This window comes from Perissodus microlepis, chromosome 16, assembly GCF_051167445.1.
Source record: "Perissodus microlepis isolate ML-2025 ecotype Zambia chromosome 16, ASM5116744v1, whole genome shotgun sequence".
NCBI lineage: Eukaryota > Metazoa > Chordata > Actinopteri > Cichliformes > Cichlidae > Perissodus > Perissodus microlepis.
This window is the reverse complement of record NC_140476.1, coordinates 28,158,222-28,170,736: the sequence shown is the minus strand read 5'-3', so window position 1 is coordinate 28,170,736 and position 12,515 is coordinate 28,158,222. Positions and strand designations below refer to the sequence as shown.

At 42.3% G+C, this 12,515-nt stretch overlaps 1 protein-coding gene across 1 annotated transcript; it reads left to right on the top strand.

Annotated features, from left to right (window-relative positions):
* The first annotated feature begins 10,709 nt into the window (after positions 1 to 10,709).
* LOC146371118 (olfactory receptor 6N2-like) lies at positions 10,710 to 11,636 on the top strand. Its single transcript, XM_084908252.1, has one exon. The coding sequence runs from the start codon at positions 10,737 to 10,739 to the stop codon at positions 11,634 to 11,636; it is 900 nt and encodes a 299-aa protein (XP_084764378.1). The 5' UTR covers positions 10,710 to 10,736.
* Positions 11,637 to 12,515: the final 879 nt, after the last annotated feature.

The following is a 12,515-nucleotide window of genomic DNA, read 5'->3' as shown; positions in this document are numbered from 1 at the left end:
CACGATGAGCTCCTTAGTCTTCTCGGTGTTAAGCAGCAGGTTGTTTGTGTCGCACCACTCAGCCAGATGATCCACCTCCTCCCTGTAGGCGGCCTCATCGTTGTCACTGATGAGGCCAATCACCGTGGTGTCATCTGCAAACTTAATGATGGTGTTAGAACCATCAGCAGGTCTGCAGTCAGTGATGATGGGGGTGAGTACTACTGGGCGGTAGTCATTGAGGCTAGATGGGTTGGAGTTTTTGGGTATCGGGACGATGGAGGTGGATTTGAAGCAGGGCGGTACCACAGCGTGGGCCAAGGACAGGTTGAATATGTCTGTGAGCACTCCTGCAAGCTCCCCAGAACATGCTCTGAGAACATGCCCGGGGATGCCATCAGGACCTGCAGCCTTGTGGACATTGATCCTGCTCAGCACCGCTCCTACATTGGTGGGGGAGAGAGTCAGAGGTTGGTGGTCTGGCGTCATGTCTGTTTTGGTTGTGGTTGTGGGGTTCCCTTGCTCAAAACTAGCATAAAAGTTGTTGAGCTCGTTTTTTTTTTTTTTAATTATACACAAAGACTTTATTGTATAATAAATTGTGTCTACCAACTACTTTTGCCATGGTACCACAATAAAAAGACCAAACATGCACACAACTGATGCAGTGTCACAATAAGTAATCATGAGTTCTCGTAGTTACAGAACATGTTTGTTAATGATTCATGTCTAATAACCTCATGAAACAATCTTACATTTGTAGACAGGATAGCTGAATAGCATTCAGATGATACATAGATAACAAAAAAAATCCGCAAACACGGGAAGAGAACAAAACATTCTTCAAATTACTTTATTTTTTATTTTATTTTATTTTATTTTTTTTGCCTGTCCCATTTGGTTCTTTAGCCATCAGAATTGTTGTCTGAAGACTAACAAGGATACCCAATGGATTTATTTTGCCAAATGGATCATCATGGCATTGCCGCATTTGATCGACCTTTGTTTTTATTATTTATTTTATTTTATTTTCAGTTGTTACAGACGGGACAGACATGAGTGAGGGATAGGAAAGGGAGAAAGAAAGAGGAAGGAAAAGAAAAACAGAAGGGGAGAGGGACAGTGAGAAAGGGAAAAAAAAAATCTCCTGGATCACCTGTTGAGAGAGAAAGAATAGAAAACAAGCAAAAAAAAAAACAAAGCAACATACTAAACACAATACCATCGCATTAATCTAGCTAAGTGTAAACAGCAGTAAATACTAAATATTCAATGTTGTTGTGCAGCACGCAGGACAGACAGCGCACAATGTGCTTTGAAGTAGCAGCCAAGAAAGGTGTAATTTAAGTCTACGAACAGTGAACACCCGTGTGCACACCTGTGTGGATCAGCGCGCTTGTATTCAAATGGTTTCCACATGTAATGGTCTGCAAGAGGATGTAGAGAGCCATAGCCCTGTCCCCCAGGGCATGAAGCAGGCATGGAGGAGATCCAGGCCCCAGACATCCAGAGGCCCCAGAGTGCGAGAGCCCAAGGAGGACCACCGGAGGGGCATCCGTGCCACCCTCATGGGAAGGGCTGAGGATCCCCAGACGAGGGGTCACCCAGTAGCCACCGAGCAGAAGCTAGAGGGGGCTGCACCGGCGTGCCCGCCTGCTCTGCCGGCAGCCAGCTGTGCCAGAGTGAACCGAGCCGCAGGCCCAGAGGCCGGAGGCCTGAGGGCCCCCCGCGCCCCGGAAGAGGCCTGATCGAGCAACAGGCGCCAGGCCCCGCCAAGTAGCCACCGGGAGTGAGCTGGTACATACCTGAGCGCCCAGCCCCGGACACCAAGAACCACCAATGCACCGACCCCTGAGGGCATCAGTCACTGGCAGGGAGTGTGGGGAGGGGAGATAGGCCTCCACACTTTGGAGGGCCTGGGAGTTCCCAGAGAGGTGGAGTCTAAGACCCGACCTGACATATAGACACAGACAAACAGGCACACACAGACACAAACATGCATTCCCACCCTCATGCACACATATACAAACACTCAGCACTCAGCCAACGTAAGGATTGACATAAATGGACATGTACACACAATCACACTCCCCAAACATACTCTATACCCCGGGTCCAGGTACCCTCGCCCCCAGAGGGGGAAACAGCACCCAGACCCAAGAGATGTTACCCTTGCCCCTGGGGTGGAGGCAAGCAGACTGTCCCAGGCTCCGCAGCAGCAGGGAGGCCAATCGGACAGCGAACATCTCCTCCCAGCCCCCCCGCCCCGATGGCTAGTAGAGAACGGGGGTGTGTGAAGACCCCAAACCTCCCTCCTCCCGCTCATGTGTAGTGTTGCTGCGTGTTGCTCTAAAGTGCATTTAAAACAAGGGAGAGCATGGTGCTGCTGCCAGAGAGCAGCAGGTGTTAGCACGGCCCCTCCTGAGAACCCTCAATGTCTACATGGATTTAAAATTGAGAGGTGGGCACCGGCGCCAGAGGTAGGTTTGAGTACACAGACCGTCCACTGGACGCCGTTAACGTGCCCACCCTCAAGGCCCTATATATATGTGTGTGTTATGAGAGTGTAAGTAATGTGGATGTCTAAGTTGTGAGATAAAATTGAGGCACAGGTGGCCAGAAGGGGACAGAGGGGGGGGGGGGGGGGAATGTCTCCCCTGCACCCTGGTGACACACCCGCACCCCAAGGCCCTACCTGTGTGGGTGGGTGTGGTGGAGCGGGAAGAGGGAGGTAGCCGGGGATGGGGAGGAAAAGAAGGGAGGGGAGGATGCCCCTCCCTAGGGCCAGCTCCCCCGCTGACCCCAGTAGGCACCCCCGTCCTCTGGTAGCCACCAAGGCAAGGGAGCCCAGGCCCATCCAGACCGGGGCCTACGGCAGCAGCACTGCCAAGCCCCACAGGACCCGGGGCAGCCCACCCTACCCCACCGCAGAGGAAACTGTACCCACCCCAACATTCAATCATCTCCCAGACTACACAAGACAACAGACACCCAGGTTAAGTTTATTCTCCACCTCTCCTATGTCTCTCCCCCACCTGCAGAGTGGACTCCTGCAAGGATGGAACAACCTCCCTGCCAGTTGAAGAGCCCCCCAGTTAGGCCGATGCACAAGAGGCCCCCAAGGCCCAGCCAGAGCCCCAGCACGGAGGCGAAGCACCCCTGAACCCCAAACCCCCACGCCTGCCCCGGATCCACTCAGGGGCAGCCAGGCCACCAGGCCAGTAACCTACGTCCGCCAGCACAGACCATCCTCCAGCCCCGCTGCACGCAGCCACGAGGAAAACAACCTCTAAGAGCGACCAGAGCCACTAACCAGGTTATGAACACAACCCCCGGGTTAAGCCCTCCAGGGATAACGTCTCTAGGGGTCCTCCAGGCGCCCTAAGCCCGTCCCAACTCCACATCAACCACAATAGCTAAGGCGGGCCCAAACCACGACCCCCTACCCCCGCTAGGTGATGGAGCCGATCAAAGGAGCCCAGAGGGATTGATCTAATGTGGTGGCAGAGGCTATATCGAGACTAATGTGATCTATTAGATGGTTTCTATATTGGCTAGAATTAAGATTATTTTTATTTTTCCAGTTCATGAGGACCGTTTTCTTGGCGATGCATAGGGCAGTAAAAACCATGTGGACTGTATTAGTTTCTGTAGTGACATGATCCAATTTTCCCAACAAGCATACTAAAGGGGAGGTTGGAATTTTACATTTCAGACACTTTGATAAGTCTTCAATATCTCGTGCCAAAACTTCTGCACTGGTGGACAGAACCAAAGAGCGCGGATGTAATTATCTGGTGTATTGCCTTGACAGTGTGAGCAGTTGTTGGAAGATGTAAAGCCCATCTTGAACATCCGATGACCTGTATAGTGCACTATATGTAGTATTTTGTATTGTATTAATTGCAGACTGGGATTTTTAATCAATTTAAAGGTTTTTAAGCATACCTGAGACCAGAAGTTTTGGTCTAAGCTGACTGATAAATCTGCTTCCCACTTTGCAATAGGAAGGGATATTGATTCATCTATTTTAGAAAGTGTTCTGTATATTTTAGATAATAATTTGGGGATTTAAGAGTAAGAAAATGTACCGCACTTGGTGGTGTTTGTAATTCAACTTGACTGAGGTTAAATTTCTTTTTTACTATGGATTTAATTTGTTGATATTCTAAAAATCTTTTCTTGTTGATCCCATATTGTGTAACTAGTCTGTCAAATGGAATAAATTCTGTTCCCTCTAATATATGTTCTAAGTATTTAATTCCTTTACAACTCCATTCTGGGAAATTAATCATATTATTGTTTTGTAATATGTCAGGGTTATTCCAGATAGGTGTACGTTTGCATGGGATTAATGAAGACTGTTATTTTTAGAAACTCCCACCATGCTGTCAGAGAAAAGCTGATGTTGATGCTTTTAAAGCATTCGTGTCTTTTGATGTTTGAGCTAATAAATGGTAGGTCTGAAATCTCTAGATCATTGCATAGTGCCTGTTCAACATCTAGCCAGGGCTCATCTAAGAAGGTATGTTTTAACCATTCTGAGATGAACTGAAGCCTGTTGGCTAAGAAGTATTGGTGAAAATTAGGCAGATCTAATCCTCCTCTATCTTTTTTAAGCTGATACGCGGGGGTTTATCTTTCCAAAGGAATTTAGAAATATATGAATCCAGAGATCTGAACCAATCTTGTGATGGTTTGTTAGGGATCATTAAAAATAAGTAATTTATTTTTGGCAAGATCATCATTTTTATAGTGGCGACCCTTCCCATGAGTGATATGGGTAAAGATTTCCATCTAGTCAGATCGCCTTCTCTAAAAGTGGGATGTGGTTTAATTTAGTTAAGTCTGAAAGCTTAGGAGAAACATTAATACCTAAATATTTAATATTTCCAGATTGTAGTGGGGCAGAAGAAGAATTATGGAAGGAGCAGTTAATGGGAAGAACTGTAGATTTTGGCCAGTTAATTGAATAATCTGAAACTCTTGAAAACCAGTTTATTAGAGTAATTACCTCAGAGAGGTTGGTTTGTGAGTTTTGCAGAAAAAGCAACACATCATCCGCATAGAGACTGATTTTATGTTCTACGTTCTTACATTTTATGCCCTTAATTGTTGTAGCCTGTCTAAATGCTGCTGCTAGAGGTTCGATAAAAATTGCAAAAAGTGAAGGGGAGAGTGGGCATCCCTGTCTGGTGCCCCTCAGGAGACAGAAGCTGGAGGATGTCTGGTCATTTGTTCTGATACGAGCTGTTGGGGAATTGTATAATATTCTTATCCAGTTTATGAAAGAGTTTCCAAAACCAAATTTGTCTAAAGTTGCAAATAAAAATTTCCAGTTAACTCTGTCAAATGCTTTTTCTGCATCTAGAGATAATATTATGGTTTCGATGTTTTTATTGTATGAGTAGTCTATTAAATTAAGTAATCTACGAGTGTTTGTTGAGGAGTGCCGACCTTTTATGAAACCAGTTTGGTCAGGATGAATTAAGAGGGGGGTTATTTTCTCTTTGAGAGAGCTTTGCAGATTATTTTATTATTTTAAGATCTACATTTAAAAGAGAAATTGGACGATAGCTTGAGGGAAATAAAGGGTCTTTGCCTGATTTTAGCAGGAGACTAATGTTGGCAGAATTCATATTTGGTGGTAGTCTGCCATTTTCCTCGATTTCCTGCAACATTCCGTGGAATACTGGTGCCAAAATTGTCCAGAATTCTTTGTAGAATTCTGCAGGAAAGCCGTCTGGACCTGGAGCCTTATTATTGGGCATACTTATCAGGGATTCCTGGAGTTCACGTGGCGTCAGTGGCGAATCCAGTGCCATTGCTTGACTGTCTAGTAATTTTGGAAGAGTTACGTTGTCAAGAAACAAATCAATTTCATTTTTAGATGGGTTTATTTGTGGTGAATATAAAGTTTCATTGAATATAAAGTTTCATTGAATATAAAGTTTCATTGAGTTGTTGAGCTCGTTGAGGAAGGAGACATCAGAGGATGTGGGGGAGGGTTTGGTGGTCCTGTAGTCTGTAATGGTCTGGAGTCCTTGCCACATGCGTCGGGGGTTGGAGTTGGAGAAGTGTTCTTCTACCTTCTTTTTGTAATGATGTTTGGCTTTTTTGATGCCCTTCTTTAGATTAGCCCTGGCTGTACTGTAGGCGTGTGCATCTCCTGACCTAAAGGCAGTGTTGCGGGCCTTCAGGAGGAGACTAACATCCCGGTTCATCCAAGGCTTCTGGTTGGGGTACATGGTGATCCGTTTCTGGGTGGTGACACTGTCTGTGGTTTTGGAGGTGTAATCCAGTACAGATGAGGCGTACTGGTCCAGGTCTGTGTGGGTGAACATATTCCAGTCTGTGTTTTTAAATTTAAAGCACTGCGTCTGTCCCCTCTGGCCACACTTTAATTGTCCTCACAGCAGGTTTCACACGTTGGATGAGTGGTGAATACCTAGGTGTGAGGAACAGGGAGAGATGATCCGATTGTCCAATGTGGGGGAGGGGTGTTGCTTTGTAGGCTCCAGCCAGGTTGGAATAAACATGGTCTAAAGTCTTGTCTCCTCTGGTGTGGCAGGAGACATGTTGGTGGAATCTGGGGAGGACTGTTTTTAAGTTGGTGTGGTTGAAGTCGCCAGCAACAATAAAAGCAGCCTCGGGGTGTTTATTCTGGTGTTTGTTAATGGCTGCAGAAAGTTCTTTCATGGCCAGCCTAGCATTAGCGTCAGGGGGGATATATACTGCAGTGAGTATGATAGAAGTGAGTTCTCTGGGGAGATAATAAGGTCTGCATTTGACCATTAAAAACTCCGCATTAGGTGAGCAGTGACTCTCAGTAGTAGTGGAGTTCATGCACCAAGCATTGTTAATATAAATGCACAAACCTCCACCTCTGGTCTTGCCAGAGTCATCTGCTAGCCTGTCGGCTCGGTGTGTGTGGCGTCCTGCTAACTCGATAGCATTGTCCGGGCAGCTGTTGTTCAACCATGTTTCGGTGAAAAACATGACATTTGAGTCCATAATCCGTCTCTTGTTAGTGATGGAGAGCCGTATCTCATCCATTTTGTTTGCCAGAGAATGGGCATTGGCGAGGAAAATACTGGGTAAAGGCAACCGGTGTGGTGTTAGCTTTAGCTTAGCCCGTAGCCCTCCGCGCCTACCTTGCCTTTGTTTACGTTCTCGGCACCGTCTGCGTGCACTTCCGCCCGGCCGGGGAGAGTGGGCAGCCTCCGGTGTTCTGGAGATCTCTGGGATGAGTCGGAGATCGGCGATAAAACTGTTGGAGTTATGAGTCCAGATGTCCAGAAGCTCTTGTCTGCTGTAGGTCAGCAACGCACAGCAATTCTGGATGAATAATCCAGTTAAAAGTAGATAAAAAACCGCTAAATAGCAGATTCTGGAGAGACACTGAGCCTCGCGTTGTTCATGTGCCGCCATCTTGGTCGGTAGTATGCAGTATGAGTTATAGTAACTGACGGTAAAAAGTCAGCACAATGAAAATAAACTACACCTAAACTTGGTTTATATCTGACCCAGATAGACTGCAGGTCATAACTTCTTACCTGAAGTTCAGTTCACCTGACACTCGGACCGGCGGCTGCCTCGGGTCTCTCCTCCTGCCTCCCCTTTCCCTCATCCACCTGCTGGCCTTTATGGAAGCTCCGCCATAGCCACCATCAAACAACTGAGTTATTTTTATTTTTATCCACCACCTTTCATTGTTCATACCGTTACCAAAAAAAAAAAAAAATTGGCCTCTGCCCATAAAAACGAAAAATCACCATCGGCCCACCGGGCAAATGCCCGATGGCCAGTCCAGCTATGTCTAATAGCGTCTTGGCAATATAGATAATTTGTTGGGATCCGTTTTTGAGTGCGCGTTCCTCTGCGCCATATGCTTCCGGGTAACAAGAAAGCGACCTCATTCACGTATATTTTTGATTGGCAGAGCTAACTCGAAATTTTGAGAAAAGTAACTCGAAATTTTGAGTTATATTTCTCGAAATTTCGAGTTAGTTTTCTCGAAATTTCGAGTTAATAAGTCGAAATTTCAAGAAAATAACTTGAAATTTCGAGTTATGGATACTAGCTGTTTTGTTTTTATTTAGTGGCGGAAACGGGCTTCCATAGTATACAGATACAAATGCTAGTTTGTGATTTAAAATACTGCCAGTGATAAGTGCCAGCCAGCCATTTTTATCATTTGTGCTATACCTGATGGCGAAGTCGAATTTCCTCTTCAGCAAGATACAAACATCCTTGGGTTTATTTGTTGCACAGGATGAAGCTGTTAATTTGTAATGTTTGTTTTTTAAACCTAACACATCACATTGTCTGAGACGTGTTTTTTGAATTAGACCAGTTCTTAAAATCATCTCAAACAAAAAAGAAGAAAAAGTAAAATATTTTATGTTCATTGTTTCTGTTCTTACTGTTCTTGTTCAATGAAAGTGAAACAAGATCAATATATTTATTTAAACAACAAAGAAAAAGGGACACAGATTTATATATTTGTTCTGGTTAAACAAGGGTTAAGTTTCTCCGAGGGTTGATGAGCTCTGATGAGAGCCTATTGTTTTACGCCACTCCTAGCGTGTCAGTCAATCGGTGAAGCTCTAGGCAGCTCTTGTCCCTCTTTAGTACCAGCTCTCAAGTTTTCAGTCTCTTGTAGTGATGGGATTTCTGGCTCTTTTTAGAGAACCGGCTCTTTCGGCTCGACTCACTAAAAAGAGCCCGATTGTTCGGCTCTTCAGGTTGCTTTAATTAATTTATTATTAACAAAAATATAAAATTATGCACAAAAGTAATGACTAATGTAAAAAAAACATGATTTTATTTATATATGTTATATACGGTGGCCACTAGAGACAAAGCATGTACAAACTCCAAAACACATTTCTAGCGTTAACTGAACTTCCAAAACAGAGCTACCTAGATCACTTAAATTACACAATTGAAAGCATATGTGTATTGTTTTTTGTATTTATACACAAGCACTCATATATATTCAACTAATTTAAAAAAATGTTCATTTACCTGTTACTACCACACACCAAATCCGATCATTGGTACTTCCTGGCTTGTGTAGCCACTAGGTAAAAAAAGCTCAACACTGCCCCTAGCATCCTGGAGCACTTCTGTTTTGTTTTGCACGCGTTTTGGAGTTTGTATGTGCTTCAGAGTTTGTACGTGCTTTGGAGCTTTTATATGTTTTGGAGTTTTTACGTGCTTCGGGGTTTGTACGTGTTTTGTCTCTAGGGGCCACCGTAAATATACTTTTATTTATTCACTCCACATAAAATGTAATAAATAAATCATATAATACAAAAACCAACTATTCACATTTCAACTTTTAACTATTTAAATTTTCAGCTTTTTCCTTTTAAACAAATTTAAAGTGAAACAACACTGCAAACCACAATACAATTAAATATGAAAAAATATGAAAATAAAAAGAAGATGCACATTCTCTGTCATATGGGCCTGCATGAATACACTTTCTGAATCCATTATCATCCGCAACTGAAAATAGTTGTGGATGATTACTATACCTTTCTAATGTATAATTGTTGTCCCTGGCTCCCTTTCTCTCTCTTTCCCTCCGGCTCTGTTCCTGTGCTACTGTGAGTGTAACTACCGCACCTCTCCCCTCTTCCTCGTGTGCGGAGTGGAGCGGGGAAAAAAGTGCGAGAGAGAGGGTGAGAGAAAGAAAAAAAAAACACGGCTCCCAGTAAGGAGCCGGCTCGCGTCGTTCACTTCAAAGAGTCGGCTCTAAGAGCCGTTTGGTTCGCGACCGACACATCAATAATTTGTATTCAGCCAATCTTGATATCTGATCACTCAGCTTTATTATGCAGCGTTGACTTCCTAACACTAAGACTAGGGCCTCAACATAGTCAAAATGAACATACTGTCATGTCTTAATTTCCTTTTATTCATGTTGCCAATTCTCCCTCCTCTGACTTACTTTAAGGATATACACTCTGTGGTGTCTAAATTTATTTGGTATGGGAAAAGGCCTAGGATACGTTTGTCAACATTGCAGCGGGCCAAATTACTTGGTGGTTTGGCAGTACCAGTTTTACTACTGGTCATTCAAAATCAGGGTGCTTAGGGGGTTGTTCATGAGGCTACTACTGCATGGAAAATGATTGAATCCGCTAAGGCAGTACCACAATATACACACCAAAAAGCTCAGCAACAACAACAAATTTGGGCCTATTATTGCAAACTCTATAAAGGCTGTAGTTTCTTTGTGGCAGAATAGACTGACAAAACCAAAGTATTCCATTATTTAGAGCCCACACTTTTTTTTACTAAGTGTTTTGCTCTCAGTACAGCAGAGTACAGTAAATTCCTAGAAGCAATAGAATTTTCTTAAAATACATTTACTTATTAGAATCGCATGGTTTGCTGTGTTTAGTGCACCTAATGCTGAATTATTTTTTTTCAAAGTGCAAAGTGTGGTTACGAAGATAAAAAAAGAATGTGCACCCATGTAGGTAAGGTCTAACAGCTAACACTCTCTTAAAGTGGTCAACATAGTAGCAAGTCCATGTGGACGGTTTAATGAGATCCATAGAGACTGAAGTTTCATTATATAGTTGATATGACTTGAGCTGTTCACTTTCAAAAGACGAACACACACCAAGTATCTGTGAATAAGACAATCTACATAAAACAAATATTTTATATACACTGCTTGTTACTCGTTCTACCTGTTATAAATTTTAGTTCAGTTTCTGATCTTTACGAATGCTGAAATGAATCTAACATATATAACCTTCGGTGGTCACGTGGAAGTGGAGAAATACCGTTATCTTTATTTTGTGATCATGTTTATGGTGTATGTTCTAATAATTTGCAGCAATTCCACTATTGTGTGGCTTATCGTAGTTCAAAAAAGCCTTCATGAGCCTATGTACATTTTCATTGCTGCTTTGTTAGTGAACTCTGTTATTTTGAGCACTGTCATCTACCCGAAGCTTTTGATTGACTTCTTATCTGAAAAACAGATTATTTTGTATCAAGCCTGTCTCTTTCAAGTATTCATGTTTTATGCCTTAAGTTGCTCAGAATTCTTACTGCTGTCAGCTATGGCTTATGACAGATATGTGTCTATATGTAAACCTTTGCAATATCCTTCTATCATGAGAAGAACAAGAGTCAATATTTTCCTGCTTTTGTGCTGGTTTTTACCTGCTATTCAGGTTGCAGTGCCAATAGTAGGAAATGCAAATACACCACTCTGTAACTTTACTCTGAAAGGTATATTTTGTAACAATTCGGTCAACCATCTTTGTTGTGTCAATTCAAGAGAATTATCTATATATGGTATGGTTGTTCTATTCAATGTTGCACTTTCTCCTATGTTTTTTATACTTTTTACATACATAAAGATAATTATAGTTGCCTATCAGAGTTGTGGAAATGTCAGAAAAAAAGCTGCACAAACCTGTTTGCCTCATGTGCTAGTTCTAATTAACTATTCTTGTTTGCTTACGTATGATATGGTTATAGTTAGACTGGAATCAGAGTTTCCTAAAACTGCACGTTTTATAATGACATTACAGTTTGTAACATATAACCCTCTCTGCAATCCAATTATATATGGACTAAAGATGAAAGAAATTTCTAAACACCTCAAAATACTGTTCAGTTAATTGCAAGCAAACCAATTTATTAATTTATAGTCTTTTTTATTACTCATTTTTTATGAATTTTATGAAAACTGGCTTAATGTTTTCCTCCTACAACTGAGAATTGATCAATATATAAAAACCAAAATGAAACGTAAACAAATATTAAAATGAATGTTTGATATCACTCTCCTCATTAATAATACATTCGTTAATAGCTTCATCTAATGTTGTTGCCCCTATTGATTTTCACAATGAAATCAAACGTGAATATCCTTCTTAATGGATACTAACACAACATCAAGAGAAATGAAAAAGGGATGAAGTAGAGTAACATAAGGTCGAGTACTTAAAAAAATGAGACAGTTATCATGCCAGTCACGTTTTATCTTGTGGCTCTCTGTAAATGAAATGACATTACAATCTTGTGTTACATACAGTTCAGACACCTCAAAATACATTTTATTTTACATTTGAAAACTATATATCTTGATTTTTTTTCCAGTTTGTTTTCTTTTGGAGTGCAAGAAAATGTAGTTCAGCTAGTATTTATGACTTTCTTTTTCTGGAAAGGATCCTTTATTTGGTCAGCTTTACTATTTTTGTTCTGGAAGGCATGGGTGTAAACTGAAGTCTCTGTTGAGATGATTTCAATCTATAGAGGCCTTCAGGACCAGCCAGGCTTCCACGCAGAGTATTAACCAATTGAAGAAATAGTACAGGCCCTTCACTGACACAGAATGCGGTATCAAAACACAAAACAAAAACAAACAAACAAACAAAAACCTCAGACATGAACAACCATACCTGTTGATTATAATAGACTGATATATAATACAGCTGGACCTAAAACCCTCAAGTGACGTTTTTGGTATTCTGGCCTTAATAACTAATAGGACAGTT

What these genes read in the sequence shown, in the direction of transcription:
- LOC146371118 (XM_084908252.1), top strand. Translation starts at nt 10,737, where the DNA reads ATGAATCTAACATATATAACCTTCGGTGGTCACGTGGAAGTGGAGAAA.